The sequence below is a fragment of the Caloenas nicobarica genome, chromosome Z, assembly GCF_036013445.1.
Source record: "Caloenas nicobarica isolate bCalNic1 chromosome Z, bCalNic1.hap1, whole genome shotgun sequence".
In the NCBI taxonomy this organism is placed as follows: Eukaryota; Metazoa; Chordata; class Aves; order Columbiformes; family Columbidae; genus Caloenas; species Caloenas nicobarica.
This window is the reverse complement of record NC_088284.1, coordinates 48,520,321-48,537,212: the sequence shown is the minus strand read 5'-3', so window position 1 is coordinate 48,537,212 and position 16,892 is coordinate 48,520,321. Positions and strand designations below refer to the sequence as shown.

Here is a 16,892-nt window from a genome sequence, read left to right as displayed (position 1 = left end):
GAAATCCCGCCTAACACTGGAAAAAACCCAGGCATGGTTCTTTAGGTGACCTAAAGAAGAATCACAGAATGGTTGGGGTTGGAAGGGACCTCAAAAGATCATCTAGTCCAGCCGCCCTGCTAAAGCAGGTTCACCTAGAGCAGATCACACAGGAATATGTCCAGGCGGGTCTTGAATGTCTCCAGAGGAGACCCCACAACCTCTCTGGCACCCTCAAAGTTTTTCCTCATATTCAGATGGAACCTCCTGTGCTTCAGTCTGTGTCCATTGCCCCTCATTCTGTTGGTCACCACTGACAGGAGTCTGGTCCCACCCATCCTCTTGACACCCGCTCCTGAGATATTTATAGACATTGCTGAGATCCCCTCTGAGCCTTCTCTTCTCCAGGCTGAAAAGACTCAGCTCTCTCAGTCTCTCCTCATAAGAAAGATGCTCCAGACCCCTGATCATCTTCGTAGCCTTCTGCTGGACTCCTTCCAGAAATTCCTTGTCCTTCTTAAACTGGGGAGCCCAGAACTCGACACAGTTCTCCAGATGAGGCCTCACCAGGGCAGAGCAGAGGGGGAAGATAACCTCCCTTGACCTGCTGGTCACACTTCTCCTAATGCACCCCAGGATACCATTGGCCTTCTTGGCCACAAGGGCACATTGTGGACTCATGGTCAACCTGTTGTCAAACAGAACTCCAAGTTCTTCTCTGCAGTGCTGCTTTCCAGCAGGCCCACCCCTCACCTGTACTAGTGCCTGGGGTTATTCCTCCCCAGATGCAGGACCCTACATGTGCCCTTGTTGAACTTCCTTAGGTTCTTCTCTGCCCAGTAGTTACAGGTTTTGACACGAGATGGCAGGTGCCAGGGCCATGAGTACAGTAAGAACCCTCAGGGGCCGGACCAGCCTGCTGCCCAGGACCCCATGCCGGCCCCCAGGGCCTGTGACACCACAGGGGGGCCGGTCTCCAGCCCCACCATGGCCTAGCCTGTGGGGGTTCAGCGATCAGCACCGTGTGTTTGCAAGATTCTGTTGTATGTGGGGACATGGAAGCTCCATCCTCTAAATTTCTCTACTTTATTACAGATTAACACAAAAATCACCACTAGCAAGGGTACCTATGATTAACAAAGCAAATATAGATATATCTCAAGCTATTATGAATTACTGTCAGCAATCAATAATAGCAGCAATCAGTTGTACAGCAACATTATAGCAGCAACCAAATAGGTATTTTCCATTGCAGGTTACTACAAACTTCCCGTGAGTTAAGCAATTTATCAACAATTTAATAGCAGATATGTTATGACAGATTACTTGTGTGGATACATAATACCAGTATGAAGACAATTTCAGAAAGAGTGGACGACACACCATCCCAGAGCAGGGAGGGCAGACCAAACTGACCCCAGAGTCTCAGCAGGGAGTCTGGAGTCAAGCAGGTGTCCATGGTGGGAGTCCAAGATCACATAGAAAGTTTCTGCAGGGAGTTCAGCCTGTGTGGGAAAGGAGAAGTATGTGCAGCACAGGATGTTCTCAGAGAGAGAAGCTCCATTTTGGAAAAAAATTAAGTCATATCATGGAGACATAAGAAGATGTAGGACAGCACCACTGTGAACAGCCAATGAGTGCTGTTAATTTCTGTTTTCCACCTGGAACAGTCAATAGATGATGATGTTTGCTGATCTTTCAGATCAGTTTTATTTTTTTTGCCAGACTGTTTTCCCTTTTCCCAGACTATTTCTTCACCTTTTCAGATGAAAAGTTGCTGTTACAGCTCCTTGTTTCTACGCTTATTGACGATATTTGAGGATGTCTCTGGTTTCTAGGCATGCAGCTGCTTGCCTTGCCCACAGCCTGACTGACCAGCCCAGCCTCGGCCCAGCCATCCCAGGGCTGTGTCTGGTACTTTCAGACTCCATTGCTGTCCTTCAGAAAACCCAATAAGCTTGTGCTTCAGTAGCACTTCACCCAGCATTAGCTACAGGAAGCAGAAAGATTTTAAATGTCCTCAACTCTACTGCTTCGCTAGACCTCTAGCTTCAATATACAGTCTATTTCATTGTTTAATTGAAATTACATTCAAAGCTAATTGAAGTGAAGGAACACTAAACTATTACTAAATATTGTCTATATTTCAAATTTCCTAAATGTCATTATTTTGGACTATGTACCTCATAAAGAAACTCGATACATTAGCAGGACAAATGATCCTTACTCATATATCTATTTGCAGGAATAATTATTGCAGCTGTGAATGAATAAATTAAATCCTCTGAAAAGGACTTTGTGTATTCAAAACAATATAAAATTTGACATTTACATAGAGAGACAAAAATATATGTTGACGTCAACTGTGTGAAAAAATGCTTTTGCTTTTTCAGAGAAACTTCTTAAATTGTCTCTTTATGTCTTCTCTTAACATAGAAATATGCTTTCTAGACTGACTCCACAGCAGCCCATGGAACTACTTAATGTACACTAACATGTACAGATGAAACTTGGATAAAGATTTATATGTTAAGCTGTTCCAGAGTCTGTCTGTTAATTCCTGAGAAAATATGGCAATAAAATTATTCATATATTTGCTTAATAACCATGTTTAGACAACAATAGAAAGCAAATAAATTTGCCCCTGAAGCACCAATTCTATTGTTTTAGCCATCATACTCCAATACTATCTGTAGAACATATATATGTCAAAATACATACAGTACCATCAAGTGAGGAAGAGAATATCCTTCCAGTGTTTCATGAGCTTCATCAGGGCTTTGTTTAGGGTATCTCGAAATACATAATTTCAGAGTTATTACTAGATATGTATGAAAAATTCTGCTCTCTTTATAACAAGTTCGGGTAAGCATATATGGAACCATTTTAGGTTTAAACCACCCAACAGTATTTACTCCCTGCCTCCATCCAGAATTTTCTTTCCTGCAAGACTTTCGTTGGAAGGCAAATGAATAAGTCTATACTAAAATCTCCATAGACAAAGCTTGAGGGAAATCAGATTGAATCTATTTTAACCGTGAAGGTTAGAAAAGGAAGCTTTTTTGTTACTCTTCTGGTTTTTGCTTTTTTCCTGCTTTTTCATTTCTCCTATTTTGTGACTGGTGTCGTACATATTTAAAAAAGCGCATTTACGGCTAGATGTGCAGCCGTTTGATATTGTGCTGCCCTCTGTGAGTTACAGCCAGGTCATAATTGATTTTATAGGCAGGAAATGGCTTACGTGCAGAATGGCTGACACATTGAACTGCCTGAAATTTCACCTCTGCAGGAGCCATCCTGGCATTAGCAGCACCCAATATCTCACCCTAAATCCTATTTTACCACTGTACCCTCCACGTTTCGGGGCAGTGCCCATGTTTATAAATGAAGCCTCCTACTTGGCTCAGCCCGAGCCCCATCTTGATGGGCCAAAAGGTCTTGAGACACTAATGCAGTTTGCTTTGTGCTGTGTGCCAGAGACCACAGAGTTTTCACCTGGACACGCTCCCAAGGCAAGTGGGGCCTCCAGGGGCAGATTCACAGCTGTTTGTGTTTCTCCTGCGAACTTGTACGGAAAAGCTACAGGCAGCTCCACGAGAAGCAGTCCTTTGGCTGCAGGGTGCAGCCCCAAGAAGTCACACAGATATCTGAGTTGGATTTGATGCCGCAATTAACAATATTTCGCTGCAACTGCGTGTCCTGGGACTCCATTGCCTCTCATGGAAGTCTAGTACGCCCACACCCTTGATGCCTCCGCGCAGCGTCCAACAGCCGCCTTCAACTCAGATCCCTCCGCGCCTCTACTCGGGATCAGCGAGGATGGGCCAGCCGAGTGGGCGGGGACAAGCGAAAAAGACAGGCGAAACTACCAATCGCGAGTTGGGCACGGCCTGCCGCAGCCGCTCCGCCCAATGAGCGCTGCAGGGGGCGTGGCGGCTGAGGGGAAGCGCGGAGCGACGGGCGGCCGCCATGGCTGACGAGATCAGCAAGGCGCAGGCCGCGCGGCCCGGGGGCGACACCATCTTCGGGAAGATCATCCGCAAGGAGATCCCTGCCAACATCATCTATGAGGACGAGCAGGTGCGGGCGGTGCGCAGCCGCCCGCCTCGGGGGTGCCGTTGAGATGGGAGCGCGGCGGGGCGGGCGGGACAGACGCGGCCTCTCCGTGCCTTCCCGCGTCGGGCTGCTCGGGTGCGCGGCCCGGCGGGCACCGGGGCGGTTGCAGGGCTGCCGGCGCTGCCTCGGCCTCAGCCCCGCTGCGTCGCCGGCCTGTGTGTGGAGGAGGCCGCTGGCGTTCGTCGTGTCGCGGCCTTACGACACCGCAGGACTTGCGGGTTTTGCTGACGGGGTTTCTCACACTCGGTTTAGGAGAGTCGCGGTGAAACTTTAGATTAACCCCCTGACGGGCAGTCTCCTTGTGGACTCCGGGTTTATGTGCCTGGATAGTGCAGCATAACCAGCTGCTTCTGCGCGTCAGGAATACACATCTTGATATGCTACCCAGTAGCATTAGGGAGTTTATACACCTGGGCCTGCTAGGCTTTGGTTGTGAGTCTCTGAGAGGGATTATTAAAGAACTATAGAGAATGACAGCTTCTTCTGCTCTTCACAGAAGTCTGTAACTAGTCATCCTGCAGGGTGCAGAAATAGGTTTCTGTGGTGAGGTGGGTACTGGTGGCATTCAGTGATGCTGGTGCATGGCAGCATGCTAGGAGCTGAGTGAAATGGCTAGGTTATGAAAAAGTGCAGCTGTTATCTCCAAGACATAAACTAAACTAGTATCCAGTATAAGCCCCTTTTTTTGAAAATTGAAATACTGAACACTAGCAGGGACTTTTGCTTTTGAGATAAGGGATTATCTACAGTATAGAATACAGACTCACAAAAGATGCTGTTTGTCTGATTTGTGTGCTTGAAAATTAGGCATGGCTTTTAACAGTGTTTTCTTGATAGATACAGAAATGTTGCAGCTGCCATCTACTCTGAAGACCATTGGAAATTTTCATGCTTTCCAAAAATCATGCCTATGTTACTGCTCTGTGTTTATGTGAGAGTGTGCATTCTTTACCCAGATGAAAGCTACATCAGGTTTTTCCTCGGCTGTAGTGGCTACAGCAGTGTAACCCGAGCACTGAGCTTGATTGAGAATCAAGCCATTGACCTGGATGAGTGGCTTGAGAGCATATCATCTGCTCTGGCTGCTGCTAATGCAGAATATTTTCTGGAGTAATTACCTGCAGCATCTCAGTTGATTTTCACCTTAAACTACACAGAAATTTAGAACTGCTTTTAGAGTTTAGGTGGCCATAGTGAATGATCTTTCATTCATTTTGTTGACTCTCTGGAGTTGTTTTTAGAGATTGCTGGAAATGTTACAAGAAGAAATGTAAGGAAGGGTTTTAATCATTAATTCACATGCAGGCAAAAAGTACAAAGTCTGTGTAATTAAGCCTTATCACTGTTTTTTTTCAGTTGAATCTAAACTTGCAGAAATGAAAGTTGGTTTACCATGTATGTACTCATGAGCTTCCTCTGACTGTGTTTCTATTCAATACTACTTCTATTCTCTGTCCCATAGTAAATTATTTGCTACCGGTCTTCTGCTCATTAAATTATTTGTCCTAGTTTGGCCATTTGCATTCTGCCTCTATGTGGACCACATAGAGTAGAAAAACTGCTTACAAAATGATCAACTCAAAGAAAATTTATCTAAGTAGGTGCAAATTAGTTTTATTCATACATGCTTTGCTTACTGCCCTTCTCTGTTTGTAAGAAAAAAGCATTTAATCAGAGATTTAAAACTGGGCATTATCTTTTTAAATATAGCTTAAAATAGGACAGATTTGAGGTATACAAGAAGACATTGTTAATATAAGTAAATTTTAGGCTTTTCACCACCTTTACTCTCAGCAAAGGGCACAGTTCCTCTTGGGAGAATTAAAAAGCAGTGCAGTTGCATAGAAAATTCACTTTATTGATTCACGAATAACTGAAAGCATCTAGCAAATACGTATTTTGAATAATGTAAAATATGTGTTTATAAGTATGCACTCTTTGTGGCATAACTCAACCAGTAACTACTAGATGTTTTGTTGTTAAATGTGATAGGTAAGTCAGAGATGTCCCTTGGTTGGCAGTGGCAGAGTGCATGCTCAGCATGGGCATCTGCAGATGGTGGTGGTTGCAGTAGCAGCTCCTGATTCTGTGGTTGGCCGTTTGCTCAAGGTATCTGATAATCTGATTAAGTATGTATTTAGTGGGGAGTATTAATTTACTTAAACTCTTGTCTTTCTCTGAAGCAAATGATGTTTGAACTCTTTGCTCTTTCTCCAGTGCCTTGCGTTCCATGATATTTCACCCCAAGCTCCAACACATTTCCTAGTGATTCCTAAGAAGCCAATTGTCAGGTTATCTGAAGCAGAAGATTCTGATGAATCTGTAAGTACTCTAGAAACTTTCTGTACACCAACCTGTACCTCTAATTACTTCATAATTTGTTAGACTCTTCCTCTTTTCCCCTTGACATTTCAAAGAGGCAAAGTAGTTTTCTGATACTGTGATCCTTTTTGTCTAGCTTAGAAGGGGAATAAAGTTAAAGTCTTCCAGTAAAAGCAGTGATAGAAAGCAAAATTTATCTCTGGGTATGTATTTGCAGTGCAAAATGCATTGGTGTTTTGGACTACAGTCTTGATGTCTTTTTTTCATGGTTTTCAAGCAGTAGTACTTATTTGAATATGGGCTTGGGGTTTTTGGCAGGTCAGAGATGAAGAAAGGGAAAATTGGCTGAGAGGTGGTGAAGTTTTCATTTGTAACTATAAACATCAAGTTGAAAAATTTTGTAAACCTTAATATGATGAAAGAAAATTTTCACCAGAATTATATACGTTACATGAAGAAGTAATGGGGGGTTTAACTATGAGATTAATTTAGATTCTGAGACACTTTTGCAGTCTGTTACTGTCTAGCTTGAAAAAAAATATATAGCTCTTTTTATTCCCCTGTATTAAGCATAGTCAGTCTTATAGCTTTTCTTGGGGAGTGTCAGTTGTAGGCAGAAAATAATTTGAAAAGCAGTGGCTGAATTTCTAAGGATTAGCTTACTGGCTTATCTGAATGGTTCTCTGCTCTTCCTTCTCTTCCTGCCCTCTCCCCTTTTTGTGTGTGTCCTGTTTGTTCTTTTTTTTTTTTCCTTTTTTTTTTTTTTTTTCTTCCTCCAGCTTCTTGGGCATTTAATGATTGTTGGCAAGAAGTGTGCTGCTAACCTGGGCCTGACCAATGGATACCGGATGGTTGTGAATGAAGGGCCTGAGGGTGGGCAGTCTGTCTATCACGTACATCTCCATGTTCTGGGTGGTCGTCAGTTGGGCTGGCCACCTGGCTAACATTTTTACACCACAGGAATTAACTGCATGCGTACAAATCACCACCAAATAGATTTAATATGTTGCCCATCAACTAGCCACTGTTAATGTATTTTTTTGAATGTGTGTCTATGGAGGGTAATAAACGCTCTGAACAACATTCGCACAATAAAGATTTAGCATGTGGGAATCGTCTCTGTCTGGTGTGCCTTACTGATGGAAACAGTTCTGCTAGTTAAAATGGCATTCTCCAGTGTTTATATATGTAGTGTATTTCAGTCTACTGTTAACAATCTTATGAAGCATTTGAAATGTGAAGATGCAACTACTTAGCAATCTTTCCTGCCTTTTGGGAAGGAAACTTCTCAGCTCTTTGAATGGGGTACGTAAATATTTGTAAAACCACTGTAGGCTGCTGCTAAAACTTTTTTTAAAAAGTGTTGTATGTGAAATTCCAAACATGCTGTGTGAGGGCAGCGTCAGTATGTTGCAATGTATTGGAAACTCTGTTAATGGCTGCTTTATAAGGCCCCATCTTTCTGATAAGAAGAGGTAAAACAATAGTCTTAATGGCAGCTGTGATAGTTCCTTATCACACTGGTTATTTACTTCTACATTGTGATTTTGATGGAATTGAGGACTTGAAAATATCCAACTGTGTATATAGGGCCTTGTAAGATGCTCAAGGAATTTCATCTTGGCACATAAGCAGCATCATGTACGTATACATTTAAGATTCCAGATATTATTGGGTCGACTTGTCCTGCAGTGAATAGTAGCTTCTTAATGTTGCTTACAGTTGTTCATGCAACATTGTAATTGAATCTTCAAGACAATGAATTTTCCTGAAGTTAAGGTTACAGATGTGTCTGCTAGTGTAAAAATAACTGTTCTTTCTGTTCAATTGAGGAGTCCCAGCTAACTGGTTTTTGTGATGGAAGATACTTGTAAGCTTTTAGCCGGATGCCGTAAGAAAAAACGGGGTATATGTGAGCACCACTTCTCCAGAGTACAATTTTAACACCAAGGGTGTTAGAGAAAGAAATGTGGGCATGTAAGAGGTTGACAGGTAAAGCCTGTGAGTTGTGATTTTTTTTCGGATAAAAACTTGTACATTTACTGAAGACATTGGAATTCATTTAAGTTGAAAGTATTCTGTAAGTACTTCTGGAGGTTCTGAATCTTCAGAGGTTTTACCCTAAGACATGACTTCAACTGCAAAATCAGCTAGTGCTTCTGAAGGCTGCTGGTCTGCAGTTGAGTTAGGAATAAACAGGTGGTCCTGCAGTGGTAGCCTGAGAGCCTTTCTTCTGGATGTCCTGCACAGAAGTGAAGAATAAAACACCCAGCCTGTAGAACTACAGCATTCCAGAGCAGACAGCTGAGTGTGTATCGCAAGAATGAGGTATCACTGCAGATACAGTGGGGCTACAGTAAAGATTTATGGCTGGGAAACTTCCTATTGGAACAAGTTAGTTCAAGTCACTTAAGGATATTGAGATTAACCATTCGCACCCAAATGTAGAAAAGGGCATGTGATGTGTGTACTACTTTCACTTCTCTAATATCTGTTCTCCTGTGTATACCAACATTGCCATTTGTGAATTAAAGCATGACTGGTGAGGTTAATTGCATCACTGCTGAACTATATATGAAAGTAGCCCAGTAAGGCTTTTTTTGCTTTACGTGGTATCTGACCTCTGGATATACGTGTTTCGGGAAGGTAAGAAGACTTCCAAGTGAGGGCAGAACCGTGGAATTGTTGCAATGGTAGCCATGAACTTGATAACCAGTTTAGTTGTGCTTCAGTTTCAGAGGAGTGTGTTCTGCAGTGCCTTGAAAACCAAAGATTGGCACTCAAATGATGTGGAGTAGTACTGAGCTGAAGACACCTGTCAGTCAAGGGTGAACCCAATATAGGAAAAATATAATTAGAGGAAAACTTTATTTTCCCTAATTTGTGGCTGCTAGGAGATTACTGAACCTTCAGGAAATGGGAGAACTGGGTATTAGTTGCCCTCTTGTAGCTCTGAAAAGCACCTGCTAGTTGGTTGCTGAAAGGTAGACTTCAGCATCCCTGCCATCCATTTCTTTCTGCTTGAGTGGCAGTCTGTTACTTCCGTGGCTGGTTAATCTCATGTACAGCTGCTCTGTCCTGCCAGTTATGAATGAGATATGTTAACTGTATCACAGGGAGACATCAAACTTCATCTTAGATATCAAAAACCAGAGAGATGGACATGGGAAAGTAGAGTTATCATACGTAGCCCTTCTAGTGTACGTTACTGACAGAACTGAGACACCTGCTGGAGATGTCTTGGTGTCTGTTATTTCTCCAAGTAATCAAAGGTAGTTACATGACAAAAGCCTCTAGGCAACCCAAGAGTTTTATTTAATCCTCATGGGCAGAAAGCAGAAATTACTTACCTAAAGTAGATAGAAGGTGATCTCAAGTCTGAAATTGAATTGTTTTAGTGTTTGTGTACACATAACAATTGAGGTAGGAAGCATCTATTGCTATGTCTTTGTAAACTCTCTGAGGTAACTGGAAAGTGTTCCTGCTTTTCAGATTTAGGAATAGAGGGGGGAGTGTGTTGGGAAACCATAGGGAGGGTTTTGGAGAAGCTAGATATGGCTTATAAATTCAGGAAGAATGGATTGTTACTGTAAATTTTAGTGGTCTCTGGTGGAATTTATGTCTGGTAGAGAAAGCTTACAGATCACATATTTCTTTCTATATTCCATTTTTAAGGATTTAAAAACAGTAATCAAGAAGTGGGTCTGCTTCAGTATTTTAGTTTGGATTGGAACTGTTCTTTCAAAGTGAATTTGGCTGTGTTTTAATTTGTGGTTTTGGACCGGTCTTGAATGAAGTGGAAGATGCATGCCAGGACAGACCAAATATGCTCCAGCCACAAGTAAGCATTTGGTCTGTGTGTCCAAACTAGAGCTTGATGAAAGAACAAAACCCAAAATACTGAAATGTATGTTTTATGAGTGTTAGATGCTCACATTAGCTTTACAGATTGACCCTTACTGTATTGCCTTGCTTTCTAGTGTATTTCTAGTGAAAGTGATATCCACAGGGATGGTGATCAAGGTATGAAAAAGAGGCAGACCTTACACAGAAAGTATATGAAACTTGGAAGATCGTGGACTGAGAAGGAGAAAGACTCAGGTTTTATGAGGGGATCACAGAGGGTGAGCTTGGTCTGAAAATATTTCATTGTCCTCCGTACAGCTGAAAAATGCAGAGTAGACTGACCAGTTTAAAGGATGTGTCTCCATCTTACAGAGCAACATAGAGTACTTGAACATTGAAGAAAGTGGAATATGTCAAGTTTTATTTGGTCTCTTCGTCCTGCTTGAAGTAATGTTTACACTAACAAGAGCGTGTCTCTGTTCAAACCCTGTGTGTTTAGGTTTTGTTTGTGTCTACTGCATGAGGTCCCAGTTGACTGGAAGCTGGCAAATGTCGCAGTCTTCAACAAGGGCAACAGGGATGACACCGGCAGCTACAGGCCTGTCAATCTCACTTCTGTTCCTCGCGAAATTATGGATAAGATTGTTCTGGGAGTTATTGAAAAAACACCTGAATGACAGCACAATCATTGGTCCCAGCCAGCATGGGTCCATAAGGGGAAAGTCCTGCTTAATAAACTCAATTGCTTTCTATTACGAGGTTACCCACCCAACTGACCAAGGGAAGCCTGTCAATATGATCTTTTTGGATTTCAGTAAAGCCTTTGATACTGTCTCACAGTATCCTCCTGGACAAGATGTCCAGCATACAGCTGGATAAACACAAAGTGCAGTGGGTGAGCAATTGGCTGACAGGCTGGGCTCAAAGGATTCTAGTAAATAGGGTTATGTTGGGCTCACGACTAGTCACTAGCAGGGTTCTGCAGGGATCCATCTTAGGGCCAGTGCTTTTTAATGTCTTCATAAATGACTTGGACACAGCACTGGATGGAATACTAAGTAAGAGATAGGTTGGACATTAGGAAACATTTCTTCATGGAAAGGGTTGTAAAGCACTGGAACAGGCTGCCTAGGGAAGTGGTGGAGTCACCATCCCTGGAGGTGTTTAAAGGATGTGTAGAAGAGGCTCTTAGGGACATGGTTTAGTGCTGGATTTAGGTTACTCTACTCTCTTCTCTGTGCTGGTGTGGCCTCACCTGGAGCACTTTGTGCAGTTCCGGGCGCCACAGGATAAAAAGGTCATTAGGCTGCTGGAAAGTGCCCAGAGAGGGCTACACAGCTGGTGAAGGGTTTGGAGAGGAAGCGGTATGAGGAGCGGCCAAAATCACTGGATTTGTTCAGCCTGGAGAAGAGGAGCCAGAGGGGAGACCTCATGGCGGCTCCAGCTTCCTCACAAGGGGAGGAGGAGGGGCAGGCGCTGATCTCTTCTCTCTGGTGACCAATGACAGAACCCGAGGGAATGGCAGGAAAATGTGCCAGGGGAGGTTTAGGTTGGACATCAGGACAAGGTTCTTCCCCCAGAGGGTGCTGGAGCACTGGAACAGGCTCCCCAGGGAGGCAGTTGCAGCCCCAAGCCTGACAGTGTTCAAGAAGAGACTGGACAACACACCTGTATCTGAGACACATGATGTGAACTGTGCAGGGACAGGAGCTGGACTCTATGATCCTTGTGGGTCCCTTCTAACTCAGGACATTCTATGGTTCTGTGTTAAGAATTAAAGCAGGCAAAAGGTTGCTAGCTTCAGGAATTCATAACGAATGTGATTGAAAGAGCAATGTAAGACTTTGAAGAGTCCACATTAACTACGGGTTGCTGTGGAGCTACATGAAAATTCCTTTAAAGCCAGTAGCTATACTTAGTCTTCTGGTTCTGGCACTTAAAATTACACAGAGACCTAAGTAACCCTCTGATGAGTGTTTGAGAGATAAACTATGTGTATGACATTTATGCCAGTTACCAAAATGTCAATCACTGAGTTTGAACTACAACCTCCTACGTATGAAACTTTGCATTCATTTAGGTATTGAGCTGTCCTGACTTGTTGAGCCAATCTGACCACATGTACCCATGCAGTTCTTGAATATCTCATGACAGTAACTTGCAGATTTGGACAAGCCATCTTGACTTTGGCTACAGTTGTCTTATTTTCTCCTTTTTGTTTGTTATTTTCTTGTGTGTTGGAACTCATCTATGTTGACCAAATTGGATTTCAAGAGCACCGTGTTAATCTTTTATCTGATAACGGCTGTATTTACTATGGATTTAAATACAGGGCTCTCTCTTCATTCTGTCTATTTCTTCTCCTAGTTATTGGAGAAAGAACAGTCATGGCTATTTCCTTTAGTTTTTAACAGACAGGGAATGTCTGTAATGAACTTGGCAGAATGTAATTTGTTTTATTGTTATTTCCAGTTATGAATTTCTGTCCTTTTGACAAACTGTAATAGTGTACTCTAGTGAATTCATAGCTCAGCTTGAAGAAACTGGGAAAAAATCAAAACCTGGGCTAATACTCTTGGGCAGAGCTGTCCACCAGGGCTGGCCACCACGTATATGCTCTATACCAGTCATGAAGGAGTTGAGGAGATACAGGCTTTACTTGACTGTAATGTGCTTACAGTTGACACTTGTGCTAGTTACAGGGCTGCCAGATGGGAAAAAACCTTGGATCTTAAGTCTAAAATGCAGAGTCTTCTGTGCAGAAGTTGAAGGAGGGTGTTGGTTTAAGGAGATGTCACTGCTTCAGTGACTAAGGTAGAAACATGACCCTTCAGAGGTAGGAAACTTGGAAAATACCTGGAGGGAAGCGTCAAGAGAATAATGTTTGTGGTTTGGTTTTTTGTTTGTTTGTTTGTTTGTTTTTTGTTTTTTGTTTTTGTTTTTTTTTCTGAGAAGAAAAGGCATCTAGAGATTCAGAAGACAGAGATTACCTCTTTTCAACTTGCCGTAAAAGTGAAAAAGAACTGACAATCCTGCTCGCAAAGGGTAAAAAAACATGAGCATTATCCTCTTGGATGTTCTGTGTGTTGGAAACCCAGCAACACCTATAAAGATATTACTGAGTAGGTTTGAGCTTGGTTAACTTGGTCTTAGTTAAAACACAGCCTTACAGGAGAAAATACCCCGAAGATGTGAAGGGTAAAGGGACAATAAGTGAGGCTGGATCTCTAGTTCTTTGCCCCTTTGTCAGGAAGGATTTGTACTGCTGGTTTGCTTGAAGGTCAAGTACTAATTAGTATTTTACAACTGGGGTTTCAGTACTGGAGAAGACTTACAGTTGAGAATAACTATATTCCAAAACAGTTAGGTGTTTTTATTTTGTTGTAGTGGTAGCCGTGCTTCTGTCAAATTTTGTCAATGTAAAAAGTCTGTTACTGTGAAGAAGATAGTGAATTCTCTAGAAACTTGATAAAACATCGCATTAATTGTATATGTTGGTCGAAAAATGGAAACTAGATGTGGAAAAGCCCCACTCTACTATCTCATAGTGGGGAAGAGGCGAGAGTGTTGTGCCTTGCTTGTGGCTTATGTTTAAAGCTCTCAGGGTCCTTGGAGTTGTATCCTCTTGCAAAACAGGAACAATTTTGTCCGTTCTTTTGTAAAATGTACATTTGTGCTACAGATACTTTTTTTTTTTTTCCTTCTCCAAGAGCAGGCAGTCTTTAAATGCTGTTTTACATGAGCAAGGAGGTAGCAACTAGGACTTGCTGAAGCAGCTAGTTGGAGCCACAGTGTTTTAGTCTCTTAAAAGGTCACTTACCCTTGCAGAGTTAAGATAATGCTATTTATCTGTGTGCCTCTGTTTTATTGTTATAGTAAGAACTAGACTATGCTGTGTGTGGTATGAGCGGAATAACACTTCCAGAAGCTTCATTTCAGGAAGGAAAATGTCTGTGTGGAAAAGGAAAGGGAGAGGTGAGGAAAAAAGAGGGAAACTAAACTGAATGTAGTGATTGAATGGGGTGATGCTGCAGTGAAAATCTGTGCCTGTTTATGTTGTGTTAGGGCAGGAAGAGGGATATTCTCATGAAAGGCCCCTTCTGCTTTCTTGCATGGCACTGGGAACTTGTGTATTTCCAGTGTTGTTCTCTCTGGGTCCTTTGCTCAGTCCACAGGTATAGAAATCCGGAGGTGAAGATGTGTGGCTTCAGAGAGTAGTTGCTCCTCTTTGATTCAGCTCCGTGTTAGGGGTCTGTCTCTGTCAAATAACCCAGTGCAAGCCAAGGGAGGCTCAGCACCTTGATTTGTATCAGAGCTCATCCACTTGTGTATAACATCTCTGTACTCATGCACAGAGAGGAGGTTCCGATAAGCTGTGGTGACAAACGTAACGTTACAGTTCTTAAATAGGTCTTCCTTTCTGTATGTAGTCTGTTGATTGGAACAAAATCAGTTGTTAGGTTGCAAGTGACTCTGCTTCTTATTGATAGTGCTCATTCTTTTTTCTTTACAATAATTTCTGCAAAAGAGTTTAACATGATTTAATTTTTAGTCGAGAAACTTTACCCAGTGAATTGTGTCTGGATCTCAATTTAGTGAGAACACTTGGGTTTATTCTTGATGTAATTCAGAAGCTCATCACTACCTTTTTTTGTAATTAGAAAAACCTAATTCAGTTCTTAGTATTGTGGTTTTTTTATCGTTTAACAACGCAGCAGTGTCCACAAAATTGCTTCCGCTTTTATTCACAGTAGAGCAAACAACATGCATTTGCTTTTCCAGCTGTGAGACAGAAACATTCAAGTTTTGAATCGAAAGATGTGAAGTAAGTGGAAGGCATGGTACAGTTCACTTTTTGCTCTGAGGCACCTCTCTGGATTGCATCTTGGTCTCCCTGGAGACTCCGATTGTCATTAAATCGCAAGCTAGCCTGGGGCCTTCTTCTGTTATTTCTGTGCAAACAGAAGGGAATTTCAGCTCTGTGGCCAAACAAGATGCATGGTGATTGTAGTTCAGTGGTTAGGACGCTTATTTATATACAATGAAGCTTAGCTAAGAGAATTGTGGAAAACCTGTCCTCCTGGTCTCAGAAGAGTTGTTAAACACCAGCATGAGGGTCAGGCTGATGTGATTGTTTTACAGAGGATGCTGGGAACACAAGAAGGTAGAATTATATTCCTGTGTTTTAAACTCAAGTTCTCTGTCCTGTAGTAAAGACATATGGGATATGATATGCTGACTACTTTAAATGCAAAATATAGAATGCAAGGGTAGACATTTTGTAATAATTGGAATTTTCCCTCAGACAGCTTTTCTTAAATAGAATAACAACAAGTATTTCTGACTGTGTTTTATAACTGTCCTGATCTTGGTGGGAGTGGGGGGAAGGGGGGTTTGTGGCGTCTGTATGTGTGTGTGTGTGTGTGTGAGGTATGCTGTAAACAGTCTTACCACCCCCACCCTCTTTGTAAAAATTTGGGTAAACACGGAGCTTTCTAGGGATAAGCATGTAAAACAGCTTGGTTCCTTGCACATTTAAGCACTTGCAGGGCAAGGGTATTGTTTTGTCTGCGTTTTTGGACATGGATGAGATACCTACCTGTATCATCTTTACTGTCGTTCAAAGTTGAATGAGAGGCCACGTGCATTACAGAAACCATCTGCATAATTAGGAAGATGTGCTATCCGTTGCAGAGGAATAAAAAATTATGAAACTGTTTGAGACCTTCATGTGGTACATTTACCTTTGTAAGAGGTTTTGGTTTAGACTGTATTTATGATTAGTAGTAGCACTTCACTGATGTGTTACGAAAGTGATTTCCTGAGTTCAACCCATGTATTACTGCAGGGAAAGAGAAAGTGTGTAGCGGAACAATGACCCTCATCTTCAAAGAATGGACTTAAGCTTCGTGAGTGAGCTTGTAGATGGGATCCCATGGGAGGCAGCTGTGGAGAGTAAAGAGTCCCAAGACAGCTTTTTGATTGTCAATAGTAGCCTACTTCAGGCATAGGAATTGCATGTTTTGAAGTTCACACGCTGAGGTGATGTGGCAGGAGGTCCACATGGCTGAATGGAGAGCTGTGATTGAATTCAAGTGCAGAAGGCACTTGTGCATAGGTGGAAGTGGGGATGGGCTACATGAAAGAAATAAACATTGTTAAGATGGAGTAGAAGAGGCAAGCTCAGCTGGAATTGAAATTTTTGGTGGATGAGAAGGACTGTTACAGCTGCCTGAGCAGCAGGAGTGGACTACGGAACATGTAGACCTGCTGAAGAAATGGGTGGTAGGCCTCATGACAAGGGAAATAGAAAATCCTGAGTTACTCAACATCTTTTTTTGCTCTTTGTGTACTGGCAAGGTCTGCTGTCAGGTCTCCTAGATCTAGATGGCTAGAGGCCAAGTTTGGGCCATAGTAAAAGAAGATCGAATTAGGGACTTCTTAAGCAACCTAGACATACACAGAAGTTCGTGGCATTGAGTGAGATGCATCCAGTGCTACTGAGGGAATGTCATTGTGAAGCCTCTCTGTGTGATATTTGAAAAGACATGGTGCCTGGGTGAAGAATCACAGAATCACAGAATGTTAGGGATTGGAAGGGACCTCGAAAGATCATCTAGTCCAATCCC

General features: G+C 42.4%; 1 protein-coding gene across 1 annotated transcript; it reads left to right on the top strand.

Moving 5' to 3' along the window:
• The first annotated feature begins 3,908 nt into the window (after positions 1–3,908).
• HINT1 (histidine triad nucleotide binding protein 1) lies at positions 3,909–7,530 on the top strand. The gene is made up of 3 exons (XM_065657367.1): positions 3,909–4,059; positions 6,313–6,417; positions 7,197–7,530. The coding sequence occupies exons 1-3, from the start codon at positions 3,949–3,951 to the stop codon at positions 7,359–7,361; spliced, it is 381 nt and encodes a 126-aa protein (XP_065513439.1). The 5' UTR covers positions 3,909–3,948; the 3' UTR covers positions 7,362–7,530.
• Positions 7,531–16,892: the final 9,362 nt, after the last annotated feature.

Coding starts and splice junctions, on each gene's coding strand:
- HINT1 (XM_065657367.1), top strand. CDS start 3,949: ATGGCTGACGAGATCAGCAAGGCGCAGGCCGCGCGGCCCGGGGGCGAC. Junction 4,060..6,312: donor TCATCTATGAGGACGAGCAG/GTGCGGGCGGTG, acceptor CTCTTTCTCCAG/TGCCTTGCGTTCCATGATAT. Junction 6,418..7,196: donor CAGAAGATTCTGATGAATCT/GTAAGTACTCTA, acceptor TTCTTCCTCCAG/CTTCTTGGGCATTTAATGAT.